Source organism: Halictus rubicundus, chromosome 1 (assembly GCF_050948215.1).
Source record: "Halictus rubicundus isolate RS-2024b chromosome 1, iyHalRubi1_principal, whole genome shotgun sequence".
In the NCBI taxonomy this organism is placed as follows: Eukaryota; Metazoa; Arthropoda; class Insecta; order Hymenoptera; family Halictidae; genus Halictus; species Halictus rubicundus.
Window position 1 is genome coordinate 15,838,973 of NC_135149.1, and position 11,223 is coordinate 15,850,195.

Consider the following 11,223-nt stretch of genomic DNA (forward strand, 5'->3'; position numbering starts at 1 on the left):
TACGTTTTATCGTTCGTGTGGAAGAACAACGAGCTTGTAATCTGTTCTAATGCTATCGTCGCGTCGCGCACACGATATTTCGAGAGCTTAATTCATCCTGTAATTAAAATTCGGTGTTATCGGAGTACCGGAAAAGTAATTCGAAGGGAGATAACGCGGCCGCAACTCACCAATTGCACTAATTTAATGATGCCGGGTATCGTTCTGAAGTAAGCAACGTTTATTCTAATGCCAGCCAAAGGGCTCGGTTGACCCGGTTCCGTCTTGACCGTGGGCACTTGTCGAGGATTGTTACTGGCGTTGTTGCTGGAACCGTCCATTGTTACCGCAGTCTCGGACATCATGTTACGTTTCTTCCCGGCCGAATAGTATCCACGGGTAAAGATGAAGACGACGGTGTATTCGTCAGTGAAAGGCACCGGCGCAAGCACCACTAGAAAACGACGAGAAGGGAACCGGTACTGGTAAAACCGAGTCCAAAACACCTGTTGGTTCACCACGGCCCGCACGCAGGCCTCACCACTGAATACTACCTACGTATTAACCAACGACCCGCTATTCCCCCACCGTAATCTATTTTCCCCTTCCTTACCGAATTCCTTCCTTAACATGTCAACTATCAAGTCGAAGCGCAAGAAACCAATCGCCACGCTCTAGACGCTTTCGGGTTCTTCCGTTTTGTCCGCACCTGTTCTCAAATCTTTTCAAGCCTTATTCGTTTTCGACGAAACTACTCGATTACGTTTCAAAAAGGTTTAACTAAGCGATTAAACCTCGTTGTTGCTTCCGAGTCCTAAATAAATTTGTTCAAAAAATTCCTACCGCATTTTTCTTTTTGTTTTCTTCTAATCGTTCTTCGGAATTTAATTGCCTTTTGTTTCCTCGGCGATCGTGTGCGATTTATCTTCGCAAATTGTGTCGGAAAACGCAAAGATTCCGTGAAGTGACGTTTCAAATTCAAATCGTTTCGCGGGGTTACAGCAGAATGTCGGAAGAGAATCGATTGGCCCACGGTATCTCGAAGACGGCCATAATGTCATATGGTCGAGCCTTTGGACCAATTGTTCTTTTGCGGTAATGCATCATACAAGCCATCTCAAACCAATCGTTTTACCATTCTAACGGAAATGAAGTTGATATCGTTCTACTTCCCGGATCGTTTACTCATTGTTCGTAGCTTATCAGCGGTGTTTCAAGCATCTACGTGACGTCCGAGTCCTGTGATTTCTTTCTTCCTCCACGGAACAGTGCAATCTTGATCGAAACTTTTGTACATCGGAAAACAGCAATTGTAGTTTAGTCATTGCGTGCGGAAGGTATATTACCGAACTTTATTCGTAGGTTCATACGTTCATACAAAGTATCTGTATTAAATGCCCAGCAGATTCATCTCATTGGTATGCAGGCGAATATTGACTGAATTTCGTGTGTCGTTTCATTCATTTTGCGTTTCGTGCATGTATTTGTGCCTACTATATTATAACGCTTTTGTTACATATCGTAATAAATAAATATATCGCACTCTGCTCTCTTCTTTATTTCTTACCCGTTAAACTTACACGGCTATCTAGCATAACGATATTGTGCATAACAGTACGTATATACTTTCAGAAAAACTGTACAAAATGTCGCTATATCCTACGCTTGAGGACATGAAGGTGGACCAAATGATGAAGGTAAATGATACACGATACATTACTCTGTCAATTGTGGAACTGCAACTTATACTCTCTATTTTCAGGTTCAACAGCAAGTAGAGTCACATTACAATGCTCCGTCGTTGCCACAAATACAAAATGTTCCATCTGCACCCCCATACAGCTCAACCATGGTGTTGTACCCTTCGTTAGGAGAATACATGGGATTGGAATTGACTCAGGAAGTAATAGAACAGAACATGCCTGAATATTCTCTTGCCGCCAGCCGTGCAAATGTAAGTAACTTACAGATTTACAGAATTAAAAACACTTGCAACATTGATTGAACCTTCCAGATGACTGTTAGCGTACCTGCTACATCGGGGCCATTGGCTGGTATGGTTGCACCATTGTCTGGCCAATCTGTAGGATTACAAAGGGCAAATGTTACGCATGGCATAAGAGAGGTACACGATCCCTATATGCTTTAATGGATCTATAAGCCACAAGTGTTCGAGGCTCGACTTAAAAACTAAAGTATACTCTCATGTTGTTATAGCTGATACTATGCAAAGATAAAGATGGTAAAATTGGTTTGAGAGTGCACGCTGTGGACAACGGCATCTTCGTGTGTCTCGTAAGTCAAAATTCTCCAGCTGCGCTCGCCGGTTTGCGTTTTGGCGACCAGATTTTAACAATTAATGATGTTGCCGTCGCCGGGTACACGATGGAACGGGTTCACAAAATGTTGCGCGGGGCAGACGTTAACGGCATCAGGGTAGTGATACGCGATAGGTTGGTTCATTCTCGTTTTCAAGCGAGAAGTTTGGCCCGAGATTGTTTACACATTTTTATATTCTATCGCTTGTAGACCATTCGAACGGACAGTAACCATGCACAAGGATAGTTCAGGTAATATCGGATTTCAATTTAAAAATGGACGGATAATCGCACTGGTTGAAAACTCATCAGCCGCGCGAAATGGTCTCTTAACGGACCAACAAATATTAGAAGTTAACGGAAAGGTAGTGTACCATGAGTTTCTTGGTCGGTATAACATAATTATATTGATCGTAATTGATAAAATACGACCAATTTGACGTTTTAGAATGTCGTCGGTCTGAAGGACAAAGAAATCACGGCAGAGATTAAAAATGCGGAGAACGTTATTACCATAACGATTATACCATCGTACATTTACGACCATATGATTAAGAAGTATGTCGTAGTTCAGGGGTAATGGTATAATTAATCTTAAGAAATATGATATACTAATTGAAAACACTTCTTTTTAGAATGAATTCAAGTCTATTGAAAACGTTTATGGACCATTCGATTCCGGACGATCAAGTTCAATTGAGTAAGTTTTTTTAAAGTTAATACTTAGGCAACCTCTGAGTTTTATCGATTTCTATTTGAAAAGATTTGATATCTCTGCTAATAGAACAAACGCTATACGGTAGTCGTACAGACGACTATCGATGCGATTACGAACTATTTTTCGAAAAACGAAACTAATGAAGTTATTTAAAGTCTCGCACTCTATCCTACAATTCTATGCATTTAAGTCTTGATATGCACAAAGATCAACATTCAATGATTATTTACAAACTGAATCGACTGCAATACAATTGTTTATTTTCTCACGATTAAGTGTCTATATTATATGATTAACTTTGCCAACATATTGTTATCTATGTACGAAATAGGTTTACAATTATTTACAAAACCTATAGTAGCATTAATCGTTCGCGCGTTAAGAACAAATTTACAAAATATTTACTTTAAAATCATGTGCCCAAATAATATAAATTATACTATTTAAAACTTTCTATAACGTTAATGGTTTTCTATACAACTTTATTTTGTAAATATTTGTGTAGCTCGTTTATCGATGTTATGACAATTTCTACTTTACTATACACAATGAACGTTTTAGATGAAATATTATACTAGTAAGTTCTATATTCTTCATCTTCGTTAATGTGCCGTGCCAAGAATAGCGATTACAAGTTATGTAGTTAGGTGGTTAAGGTTGAAATAAAATGTTGTACGCAAACTAGTATTCAAAACGTATTGTTCGTACCTTAAATGTAAATGTTCGTGCTACTAGATTCGTTGCTTCGATAATTTCATAGAAAGAAAAATGTATAAATTATACCTTCTCATTATCCCATGCCTCTCGATAAAGTCGAGCATCGATCGACCGCAAAATTTCACTTTCACCAGCTAATTAATGGTCATGATTGAGAAAGAATGAATCCTCTTCCTCGAAACTCTTGGCGCCATTCCCCGTTCCTTCCGACTACGTTGGCACCATCGTCGTCAGCCAATCAGAACGAGAAGAAACGAGTCATGCGCGGTAGGTTTTCAACGTAGCGTATCTGTCATGCGCAGATTTCCAAGATGGCTGTTTTGTTTTAGTTTTCGTCAGGATCGGTCGCGTACTTGTAACAATTGTCAAAGTGACATGTAACAGTAAATAACAGTATCATGCATACAAAGTTTAATCGTCACGTTCAAGAATCATCGTACACCAGTTATGTTCGAGTAGAGAGAGTTCTCGTTATTTATATGAATCCGAGTACTTGAATGTACCATTGGGCAGCGAGTGACATAAATGCGCTCTGCGATTAGTGTTATTTTGTCGAGTCCGGTACCCGACAATAAGATGTCTCATCCCGATTACGAGCAAACCGCTCACGACCACGCAGCGTTGCTTTTGTTGTTCAGACCGATCGGTACGCAAATTAAGCAGAAAACTGTGACTAGGTTATGCGAGAGGATCATTAAAGCAGGCAGTAGATTTACCGTGGTTGATTCAACCGGTGGTACGCGGGAAATCCTTGCCAGATTCGTCAAGGAACATCCTATTGAGAACAACGATTGGGGTGATTTTCAAACGCACAGAAAATTACTGGGATTGATCACTTTCGGAAAATACGACAATCAAACGGAACTAAACGAGTTATGTAGAGTTCACGAAACCCTAAAGGTAAAGTATACTGCTACGCTTTACGATTCCCGTGCCATTCTTTTCGGCCCAGCCGAATCGAACAACAAACATGAACCACCAGAGTCGTTTAGTACCCCGTCGAATTTTAAAACACGCGCTGTATTTTACGGCGACGAGATGTGTCCCGATCTCGAGGTTCACATCATGGAGTGCCTGAATTCATTATTTTGGATTTTGGAATCGAAAAGATTAGAGAGGTCCAGAGAGAAGATAGATAGAGTTTCTCTTTTGTTAGCACCTTTCGAGAAGAAAGATTTCATAGGATTGGATCTGGAGTCTAGAAACAATAGGAAAAGATGCGTCGGCCGTATGACAAAACATCTAGGGGACCTATGTTTACAAGCTGGACTACCGGCGGATGCTTTGAGCAATTATAATTCTGCGGCCAGTGTGTTGCAAGCGGTCAACGATTGGCTGTGGTTAGGAGCTGCGTTTGAGGGCTTGTGCGCCGTATCCGCTTTAGTATTGTATCCAAATATGTGCAGAAGTCTTCCATTACAAAGAAACTCTTCCCTTCAGGAAGGAAGTCCAGGTAAGCAAAGGTATGTACAGGCATATTCAGGATGTATCGACAAATGGCAATTGTGATTTTCTTTGAAGGTTTGTTAACGGATTATTTTATATAGAAGGGGTTCGCAGGCTGTTGCCACATTACCATCTCCACCCGCTATAGAGGTGGTGAAGAGTAATATGCCTCATATTTTGTTACCCGAAGAAATATCGAAAAAGTACCGTGAAGCAATAGTTCACTATAGCAAATATCAATATGCTGGTATAATCGAAACAGAAGCTAGCTTCAAAGCCACGAGAATCTCGATAGAGCAAAACTGTACCTTGCAGGCTGCCTCCTATCTGAGCAACGTCGTACTTATAAGTTTATCGTTAAGCGAACAGGAAAAAGTATGTAGCACGAGGAAACGATATAATACGATTCGCTTGTTCGATAGAATACAATTAAATGGCCACAACATTACAGATTGATCGGTTTACTACGTTATCGGATTTATATATGAGCTTTGGTTTCGTAAGAAAAGCATCTTTTTGCTTAAGATTGGCCGCAACGCGACATGTGTCGAAAAATAATCCGAATCCTGATTGGCAGCAGTGTTATAGTTTAATGCTACAAGCCACGTCTGGATTTAAACTGTCCTTGGATCCTGTTGATATGTCTCCCGGTAATTCATATTTTTTGTTAACGTTAGAACAAGCAAATTAATTTTGAGGTAAATCTTATTTGCACAGATATGCATAAGGGCTGGCCGGTTATCCAAATTCAAGTAATAAACGATCTTGTTGCTGCCGCTAATCGTATGGGCAATCCGGCACTAGCAACTAGACACGTAACATTTTTACTCCAAACAATGTACAACTATTTGACACCCAACGAACGTAGAGAGACCGCTTTGCAACTTCAGAATATCTCTCAACAATGCGAGGGTGCTCCCGTACCTCTTGTAAGTGTTAACGTTAGGAAAATTCGTGACAGGGAAAATCTAGAAAAGAATTATAAGGTCTCCTGATAGGTTTTAGATAGCGGAACAGTTATACCGCCCGCCAATTTAACGAACATCCCGAAAACGAAATCGTTTGTTTTGAAAAACTTGCAACCGCATCTTCAACCCCAAAAGATTGAAAGAGTCAAGGAAGATCATGGTCCATTTTTGTTCACGCCGATTAATTTTGGCTCCTTAGAGAGGAAGAACACATCGAAAAGTAAAGTTGGTGCGTTTGGGTCTCGATCATTGTACAATGAATGTATGCACGTGTAGACGATGCGCAACGACACGCGTAACTAAAATTGAACGGTTACAGATTACTTGTGGGTGGAGGGTGACATTTGCGAGGTGTCGATGCAGCTGATCAATCCGCTTCCTTTCGAGTTGCACGTCTCCAATATGAGACTCCTTACGAACGGGGTCGTGTTCGAGTCGATTCCAGAAAGTATTACGCTACCTGCCGAGTCAGGCCCAATTGCGGTAACGTTGGCAGGCAGGCCTAAAGAGGTCGGTGACCTGGAAATACTCGGTTTTAGTACTCACACGTTGGGAGTGAAATCCAACTGTAGATTACGATATATGGAGGGGATGGTGCACCCTCAATACACCGTTGAAGTAGTTCCAGCTCTACCAAGGATAGACGTGGCCACGAGTTTACCTCAAACTGCAAGTTTCAGTTCCGGAGATAACATAGTAACTAGTGCGAGCATATCGTTGTACGGCGGCGAAAGGTATAATTAAGTGTTTGAATCATTTCTATTGTAACAATATTTTTCGAAAGAGGTACATTTCTGTGTTTCCACTGCAGCGCCGAATGCACCGTGACTATTACAAATAGCGGACAGGTTCCTATCGAAACCATCGAGATATCGGTGCAATCCACGCTAGACGCGATCACGGAAAGCACAATATTCAAATGGAACAATGACAATTTGACGAAGCAATTGCCTCTTCAGCCTGGGACTAGCGCGAGTCTTATCTTGTACTTGTACGCTGCTACCGACTTTATAGCACCTGGATCTCGCAATGGTAGTAGTATAACCGACGATTGCGCTATTAGATCGTGCAGATATTTCAAGGAAATGTATTTCTTTGTAGATATTACCGGCAGTACGTATCTCAGTCAGCCAAGCAGTTTAATGTCTCAATCCGGACACAGTTCTTTACCATCTAGATTAAGTTCACCTTCGCACACGAAAAGACAGTCCGAGCTAACTTCCTCGTTCAGATCGGGCTTCAGTTCTTTACCAAGTTCGCGTTTATCGAAACTGGCTGTGCCATTACACGCCTCGAATATTATCGAGGGTCAGTTAAAGATCAAGTACTCCGGTGGAGCTGGTCTATCGGCAGGTTATTGTCGTACTTCGTCGGTTTTTGTCACTATAGAGATGTTACCCAGCGTGCAGATCACCAATTGGGATGTGCTTCCAGCGGAAACGTAAGCGCAACGTTCGAGCAATGTTTTAGCACGTGGCGTTTTCAAAATATGTTTTCAGGCCGTCGCAGTTTTATCTTGTACTAGACTTGACGAACATGACCAATCATGAAATGGAATTGCACTATACTCAAACCAAGTGCATATACATGGAGGGCAAGGAGCCTTGTAGAATTCCTGTACCGGTCGATCGTTGTCCACTCAACAAACTGTCCATGGTAATAAAAAATTTTTGGCGCTCGATAGTTTTACACGTACACAACGTATGCAGTTCGCTTTTTATTTGAATCGCAGTTAAACGGAGCTGGAGACATTGGTGAATTGCAAAAGGTCTGTTCCGAACATATTGCCTCGTTGGTTGATCTACGATGGCAACTACTAGGAACCGAATTGGTGGGGAAAGCGTCTCTTTCTGGGATTACTCTCACGCAAGACATGCTAGATCTTGTTCGAATGAGTCCTTTGCAATGGGGTATATCTTACATCTCTATCGTAAACGATATGTATTACTGTTGCTAGTTATTCGATCAACAGTGTGGTATAAATCAATTTCAGAGATCAAAATAAACGATGCGATCGTAAAGGCACAGGACGAGCTCACGTGCAATCTTGGTGAATGCGTTAACGTCGGCATAGGGATATGCAATGCGTTGGAACATCCGTTGGCCGACCTTATATTGTCTATAAACTTTTACCAAGACCATCATAACGGGGTGAACAATTACCAACTGGAAACCAGGCTGTCCATCGCTGGCGCGAATAAAGTTATGCTGCCAGTCGTGAGTTATTATATCATCGAAACAACTGAAATCTGTTTTGCTTTTATAACGAGACTTTCTTGTTCAGTTGCAGGAGTACGGAAGGATTTATCACGAATGTCGCGTAGTGTTCTTTACAGCAGGTCAGTACAAAATAGATATTCAGTGCAGTAGCACAGAATCGGCTCCGAGTACACCGGTGCTTTGCTCAGAGTTAATAAATGCTGGACACACGTGGCGTTACATACCGTCGATAGAAATAACTGTCGACGACTGTTAGCCACGTGTATGATAACCAAATTCGCGAATTTGTAATATTTGTATAAAAAAAAAAGCAACAAATAAATGTACCTATGCCTTGTTATAATTACATGCGTAGAATCTGTTACAATGCGAGATTTAAAAGTAAATCTTTCTTAAAAGATTATTACAAAAACAAGAATTTCACTTTTAGACTTCGCTATGTCGCTCGCGTAAAATAGGTCTAGGTTTATACTAGGTTATTACGTTGAGTTGAGATCATGTTTGCAGATCTTTTTACAATATTTATGTCGTGAAAATATTTCTGTACATCGAAAAAATAACACTTTATACATTTTTATCATAGTAACGCTCGAAAGGTTCGGTGGTGTATTTTTTTGTATATATTTATTTACTAATGCTATCAGACCTTTTGTTTTTTTCCTAGGGGAATCAGTTCCATGTCTTGCACATTTCTCCGGAATTTTTTGTAGAATACGAGCACATCCGAATGGGCCCATACCTGTTGACTATTAAAATCCAAGACCCGCAAAGATTGTAAACTTTGTGCCCTAGACAATGCTACATAGGATTGACCAGCATTGAAAACTCTTCCTAGACACATTTCGACGCAGTCCAAAGTTAATCCCTGACTTTTATGAATGGAAAAGGCCCATGCTAGTTTAAGTGGAATTTGTTTCCTATGTATGATAGAGCCCGCCGCCGTTTTTAAACTCCATGTCTCTAGCTTGGCAGAGTACTGAGTACCAGATTTAAATTGAACTACTGGTGTACTGTTTTGAAATTTAGTGATTACACCTCTTGCTCCATTCACCAGACCATCGGACACGTTAATATTTTTTAACAACATTACTTGAGCCCCTACTTTTAACACAAGTTTCCCAGGAGCGGTCAATTGTTGATTCAATGTCTGTGTCATAGATGGATCAGAGTCCTGAGCGGTGTAAGTTTTAGACTCTCCTTTTAGTTCGTTTAATTGGAATTCGTTAATTTCTTCCGCTTCGTTCACGTGAGAACAGAGTCTGGTTGCTAAAATTCCATTATTCTCTATCTTTTGTTTGGCCGTTGCTTTAAGAATTTCGGCAATGTCATCCGTAACCCTACCTATTCTTATATTATTCAAGATATTGACAAATTCTGGATCCTTCTGCCTATGCACGGTTCTTAATTCAAAGTTGAAGTGTACGCACCTCTCCCACGCGCTGCTCTGAAAACAGAATTTTGCTTTCTGGTCCTTCTTACTGACCGGAGGCAGCTGAAAAAAGTCTCCGCACAAAATTAGTTGTATTCCACCGAATGGTCTCTCGTTTCTTCTAATATGCTTGGCGACAGCCTCTATCTTATCAAAGTAATCCGCATCTATCATTGAAATTTCATCTATAATCAAATGCTTTGTTCTCCTCCAAGTACCTATGCAATTTTTGGAAGCCATTTGAAGGCATCTCTCCAAAGTGCCAGTTCCCAGGCCAATCCCGGCGAACTGATGCAAGGTGATTCCACCGATATGGCAAGCAGCCACTCCGGTACTCGCTGTGGCCACTGTAACATCCGGTGGTAGAGCCGCTATAATCTTCTTCAAGAGAAATGATTTTCCGGTTCCCGCGCTGCCAGTAAAAAATATATTTTTGCCAGCCAGTACCGCGTCCAAAACCCTACTCTGTTCTTCCGTGATCAGTCCGGCGGTTGGATTTTCGTAGAGCTTCTTCCCTGTGACGAGTTTCGATCCATTTTCGTCCATGCGTTTCCTTTTCCTCACGATGCTGGGGGACGGAGTGGTGATCGTCCCCCGAGACACGCTGATAGCCTGCTCTTTGGCCCTGTTAACTTCGGCAGTGGTCGCGGGACTGACATCCTGAACACCTCCGAACGATTTATTCGAGAGCAGTCTTTCTTTCAACGGATTTTTCACCGTCTCGTCCTGATTGGTGATCTTGACGTAGATCTTTTTCAGAAAAGTGATCAACTGCGACGTCGGTGCATTCGATAAAAACAGAGTGCAGTTGTCCGCTTTGAATTTGATGGATGCTTTCCCTTCGGTCATAAATTTGTTAAAAACGGAAATCGATTTTAGCGGTAGCTTCGTCGTCGCGTTCGCCTTCTCCGCTCGTACTTCGATGAACATTTCGCGAAAGTTGTTCCGGATCAAGCGTAAAGTCGCCGTTCGATGATTCACTTTCTTCAGCATCGAGCCTTGCGAGTTGGTCCATTCTATCACCACCGAACACGTCACGAAACAATTTTCTTGATCCATGGCTACTTACGAAAATATACGTCACGATGCAAACCACGATGAATTCTTTTCGAGCGATCCTCCGTACATCGGACGAGCAGATCACGAGAATCTCTCGAAAGGATACAGTGGTGAATACCGTTACCTGACAACTGCCATGCTCGACTACTTTGGCGGGAGATTTACCCGGCGCCATGCGCCGCGCCACGTTTCTTGGGGAAAATATTTTTGTTCCTGTGGGACAACCGACCTGCCAACCGCACGGTCTGTTCCTGCGTTCTCGAAGTATTCCCCAGAAATAAGTCCCTAGAAACGCGTTATTCCCGACTTGTAACTGGAGAAAATAACCGCCAGAAACGAATTCTATCTACCTCTGTCTCCACCACGAAT

General features: G+C 41.6%; 3 protein-coding genes across 6 annotated transcripts; 2 read left to right on the top strand and 1 right to left on the bottom strand.

Annotated features, from left to right (window-relative positions):
• Positions 1-1,119: 1,119 nt before the first annotated feature.
• Positions 1,120-3,709, top strand: LOC143355137 (syntenin-1). Its single transcript, XM_076789700.1, has 8 exons — positions 1,120-1,316; positions 1,612-1,676; positions 1,742-1,933; positions 1,994-2,104; positions 2,197-2,432; positions 2,509-2,662; positions 2,746-2,855; positions 2,933-3,709. The coding sequence occupies exons 2-8, from the start codon at positions 1,626-1,628 to the stop codon at positions 3,009-3,011; spliced, it is 933 nt and encodes a 310-aa protein (XP_076645815.1). The 5' UTR covers positions 1,120-1,316; positions 1,612-1,625; the 3' UTR covers positions 3,012-3,709.
• Positions 3,710-4,031: 322 nt separating this feature from the next.
• Brun (trafficking protein particle complex subunit brun) lies at positions 4,032-8,709 on the top strand. 4 transcript variants are annotated; one of them, XM_076789560.1, is made up of 12 exons: positions 4,032-5,195; positions 5,280-5,553; positions 5,630-5,828; positions 5,896-6,107; positions 6,177-6,375; positions 6,466-6,880; positions 6,958-7,178; positions 7,248-7,587; positions 7,646-7,802; positions 7,879-8,056; positions 8,140-8,363; positions 8,431-8,709. In XM_076789560.1, the coding sequence occupies exons 1-12, from the start codon at positions 4,258-4,260 to the stop codon at positions 8,620-8,622; spliced, it is 3,549 nt and encodes a 1,182-aa protein (XP_076645675.1). In that variant the 5' UTR covers positions 4,032-4,257; the 3' UTR covers positions 8,623-8,709. The 4 variants fall into 4 exon arrangements, with proteins under 4 accessions (XP_076645675.1, XP_076645685.1, XP_076645692.1 ...); XM_076789570.1 differs by having other exon boundaries at positions 5,283-5,553; XM_076789577.1 differs by having other exon boundaries at positions 5,046-5,185.
• On the bottom strand, positions 8,688-10,977 carry Pif1 (Pif1 DNA helicase). Its single transcript, XM_076789655.1, has one exon. The coding sequence runs from the start codon at positions 10,852-10,854 to the stop codon at positions 9,007-9,009; it is 1,848 nt and encodes a 615-aa protein (XP_076645770.1). The 5' UTR covers positions 10,855-10,977; the 3' UTR covers positions 8,688-9,006.
• Positions 10,978-11,223: the final 246 nt, after the last annotated feature.

Bases quoted from the DNA above. Each gene is read 5' to 3' on its own strand.
- LOC143355137 (XM_076789700.1), top strand. From the start codon at position 1,626: ATGTCGCTATATCCTACGCTTGAGGACATGAAGGTGGACCAAATGATG. The intron at 2,105-2,196 runs GTACACGATCCC...ATGTTGTTATAG, and splicing joins TTACGCATGGCATAAGAGAG to CTGATACTATGCAAAGATAA. The intron at 2,433-2,508 runs GTTGGTTCATTC...TATCGCTTGTAG, and splicing joins AGGGTAGTGATACGCGATAG to ACCATTCGAACGGACAGTAA.
- Brun (XM_076789560.1), top strand. From the start codon at position 4,258: ATGCGCTCTGCGATTAGTGTTATTTTGTCGAGTCCGGTACCCGACAAT. The intron at 8,057-8,139 runs GTATATCTTACA...AATCAATTTCAG, and splicing joins AATGAGTCCTTTGCAATGGG to AGATCAAAATAAACGATGCG. The intron at 8,364-8,430 runs GTGAGTTATTAT...TTTCTTGTTCAG, and splicing joins ATAAAGTTATGCTGCCAGTC to TTGCAGGAGTACGGAAGGAT.
- Pif1 (XM_076789655.1), bottom strand. From the start codon at position 10,854: ATGGATCAAGAAAATTGTTTCGTGACGTGTTCGGTGGTGATAGAATGG.